The sequence below is a fragment of the Osmerus eperlanus genome, chromosome 27 (assembly GCF_963692335.1).
Source record: "Osmerus eperlanus chromosome 27, fOsmEpe2.1, whole genome shotgun sequence".
In the NCBI taxonomy this organism is placed as follows: Eukaryota; Metazoa; Chordata; class Actinopteri; order Osmeriformes; family Osmeridae; genus Osmerus; species Osmerus eperlanus.
In genome coordinates, this window is record NC_085044.1 from 5,030,322 (window position 1) to 5,034,257 (window position 3,936).

Sequence of the window (3,936 nt, forward strand, 5' to 3'; positions counted from 1 at the left end):
GCAGAAGACTGTTTTTGTGTTCAGTTAACCATTTGCGTCTGTATTTGCACCTAAATAAATTTACTTCAATTGAAGGTTGAATTGTTCAAATTGTTTCCAATGTGACATTAAGTTGAATTACAAAAAGGTGAAAACACTTTTCACTCATCTTTGCCAAGGGGTGCCAGTAATGTTGGAACCCACTGTAGGTGTGACGGTCAGGTGTCCCAATACTTTCATCCATATAGTGTAGAATGTGCACCTGTAGTGTAATACATGCAGATCTAACATGTCAGTTCTCCATCATTGTTTCAGCTGAAAGGTATGTACGAAGAGAGAGTCCAGAGAACAAGAGGAGTAGAGAGGAATCTGCGTGTTTGCTTGGTGAGTATAAAACTTCAATAATAGAAAAATGTATAAAAAGGATTTCAATTTCTATAGTGAAAATACATTATCAAGTATATTTATGTTCTTAATACAGATTAATTTACATTTACAAAAGAGAGAGAAGGAACTAGAGAGAGAGATCAGTCAAAGGAAGGAGTTAGAGAAACATCTGGAAAGTTTCAGACATGAGAAGAGGGAGCTGGAAGAGAAACACAAGGAGACAGAGAAAAAGAGGAATGAATTTGAAGAAGAGTTACGGGCATCTAGAGTACAATTAATAGAGAGAGACCAACGACTGGAAAGACTAGAGAGTGAAGGTAAAGAGAGAGACAAGAGACTGGAAGAGAAGGACAAAACACTAGGAGAGAGAGATGGACTTCTGAAGGAGAGACATAAAGTGTGTGATGAGAAAGACAAGCAGCTGAAGGAGAAAGATGATGAACTAAAGAGGAGGCAGGAGGAACTGGGAGAGAAAAACAAACAACTAGAAGAGAGAGACCAACGACTGGAGAGACTAGAGAGTGAAGGTAAAGAGTTAGAGAAGAGTCTGGAAGAGAAGGACAAACAACTAAGAGAGAGAGGTGAACTTCTAGAGGACAGGAACCAGAAGCTGGAGGAAAAGGACCGACACCTGGAGGAGGTGAACAAGACACTGAGGGAGAAGGAGGGAGAATTAGAAGAGAGAGACCAACGACTGGAGAGACTAGAGAGTGAAGGTAAAGAGACACAGAAGAGACTGGAAGAGAAGGACATTCAACTGGCAGAGAGAGGTGAACTGCTGAAGGAGAGAGACAGACATGTTGAAGATGTCAAAAATGAAAACATTAAACTTGGTAAGATTTCATGGCGTAACTTGAATTTCATATCATTTCTGTGATACATTTGAAGTGTTTTGTGTTTGTAAATGGTATGTTTATGGTTTTTATTTTCTATTATTTCAGCACAGCAGATATGTGACCTAAACACTGAGGTAGAGAGACAGAGAAATGAGTTATCGGTTAAAACCACTGGTGAGTGTTATAATGTGAAGTTTTAGTTTGAATATTTCCCTCTAAATATGATGCCCTCTGAATGGTTGTTTCATCTTGTGTGTTAGAGAGAGGAGATATCTCAGAAGCAGAACCCAAACTACCAATCAGGAGGAGATGCAGCAGGGAGCCTCCTCTAAACAGTGAGTCATCAACTCTGTTATAACACCTGAATATCTGACCCAGTCCATTCTCTATACACTGGTCATGCACCTACAGGAACCTGTCTAACTCTGGGTTCAGTATCATAGTCAGATGACTCTGTTGAGGTGAACATCTGGTATGAATGTCCAGGGTGACCCTCACGTCAGTAGTTTGAGCTGTGTCCTGTGTTGTGTTGCAGTGGGAGGAGAGACCCCAGATACAGACCCACCACTACCACAGGATGAAGGTTCTACTGTGGTCCCTGGAGTCAGGAGGAGACACAGCATATTGGAGCCTCCAGAGAGTGAGTCATCAACTCTGTTACAGACACCTACAAACACCTGAACATCTAACCCATCCTCTACTGTCCTTACATCTTCTATCCTACTGTGTGTTTCATAGTGATTTTAGAGTTCAGGTTTATAATCTCAAACGTCCTGCTACTGCTATGTATACTGCCCTGCAGTGAGGAACTTTTATTATGATTTATTCTGATAGAGATGTTCATTATTACATATTTGAATTCATTTAATTCTATGTATTTTTCAGATATCAATTACAGTTTAATTCATTTTATTCTATGTTGTCTGTATTTGTCAGATATCAATTACAGTTTTAAAACACAGCTAACTGAGTAGTTAATATCAGCCTTGATGTGCCGATGCACTTTCCTCTCTAACTAGACCAGTGGTGTGACCATGTCCCTGTTTTGTGTTGCAGTGAGACTGGTGCTGCTGGGGAGGACTGGGGCTGGGAGGAGGGCAGCAGGAAACACCATCCTGGGCAGAGAGGAGTTTGGGGCCCAGGACAGCCCCTCTGCAGTCACCCAGAGGAGCAGGAGGAGAGAGGGGGACATGTGTGGGAGACGGCTGGTGCTGGTGGACACTCCAGACTGGTTCTGCCCTGGACTCTCTCTGGAGGAGATGAGACAGGATGTGGGGCTGTGTGTCCGTCTGTCCGCCCCGGGACCCCACGCCTTCCTCCTGGTCGTACCAGTGGAGCCCTCTGAGGGGGAGGAGAGAGGAGCCATGGAGAGAATGGAGGACATGTTTGGAGAGGGTTGTTGGGGACACACTGTCATTCTGTTCACCCATGATGACAGTCTGAGAGAGCAGAGCATGGAGGAGTTTCTCCAAACAGGAAGTCAGGACCTCCAGCAGCTTGTAGAGAAATGTGGGAACAGGTACCACGTCCTCAACATTAAGGACAGGGCCCATGGCACTCAGGTCCCAGAGCTGCTGCACCAGGTAGAGGAGATGGTGGCAGGAAACAGAGAGAGCTTCTACAGCAGTCAGACCTACCAAGAGGCAGAGGCCCAGGTCAGAGAGATGGAGGGAAAGATTCAGAGGGAGAGAGAGGAGAAGATACAGAGGGAGGAGACAGAGAGGAAAGAGAAGTTTGAGACAGAGCTGCAGAACTCTCTGAAGAAGATAGAGGGAGTTATCCAGGAGCACGAGGGAGACATCAGAACACTCAGCCATCGAACATCTGAACTGGAAAGACAGGTGAAGGAAGAGAGGGATGAGGAGAAGAAGAGAGAGCTGGAGAGGGAGCTGAAGAGAGAGACTGACCGGAGAGAGGAGATGGAGAGAAAGCTGGAGAGATTTAGAGAGAAGAGAGAGAATGAGAGGAGGGAGAGGGAGGAGAGACACAGGCAGGAGATGGAGGAGTTCAGGGAGAACTATGAAGGAGAGGCCAGAGTTGAAGCAGAGAGAAACCTGATGAAGGTGGTCCTACCTGAGCTACAGAGGAGCATCATGATCTCACACACTAAGATGCAGAGAGACTTCAGCAGACAGATTCAGGAGAAGGATAGAGAGATGGAGAGACTTAAGTACAAATTAATAGATCTCAGTACTAAGTTTTTAGATGAAGTCCATGAAGTCAGTGCATGGAACAAGTCTCACCTAGGACCAGATGAGGAGGGGGTGGAGGAAGAGGAGGAGGAAGAGGAAGGGCTTACTGACACAACTCCTCTCCTTAGAGGAGAGACTGAGCAGCTGACATAGCCAGAGAACTGAGATTGTTTCATACTGTGATGATGTCTGTACATATACTTTTACGCTGTGTATCTGCTGTTAAACGTGTTAAGATCCTGGACAAATGGTCATTCGGGAATTCTGTAATCATTAAAAAAAAATATTTAAGCATACATTTTTTATACTAACCTATTAAATAATACAAAAGATCTACAGAATATTTCTTGTGCTTTTTGTTGAACAGTGTTTTCAGAGGAGAATAAGGTGGTTAATGTTCTGGGGGAGAACAAGTCATAAAGAGCATTAGTCCTGTAGTTTCCTCTTCTGAACACTAGAGAGAACTAGAGCATAATTAAACAAGAGTTGTCTATATTGTTAACATATTATGTACATTCATGTATTAAACCCTTATTTAATGA

At 43.6% G+C, this 3,936-nt stretch overlaps 1 protein-coding gene across 1 annotated transcript; it reads left to right on the top strand.

The window, feature by feature from the left end:
* Positions 1-479: 479 nt before the first annotated feature.
* Positions 480-3,659, top strand: LOC134013631 (GTPase IMAP family member 9-like). The gene is made up of 5 exons (XM_062453201.1): positions 480-1,199; positions 1,308-1,376; positions 1,463-1,537; positions 1,738-1,842; positions 2,259-3,659. Coding segments are annotated over exons 3-5 (1,395 nt in total). The 5' UTR covers positions 480-1,199; positions 1,308-1,376; positions 1,463-1,536; the 3' UTR covers positions 3,548-3,659.
* Positions 3,660-3,936: the final 277 nt, after the last annotated feature.

What these genes read in the sequence shown, in the direction of transcription:
- LOC134013631 (XM_062453201.1), top strand. An exon ending in CATATTGGAGCCTCCAGAGA is followed by an intron (nt 1,843 to 2,258) that starts GTGAGTCATCAA and finishes TTTGTGTTGCAG; the next exon opens with TGAGACTGGTGCTGCTGGGG.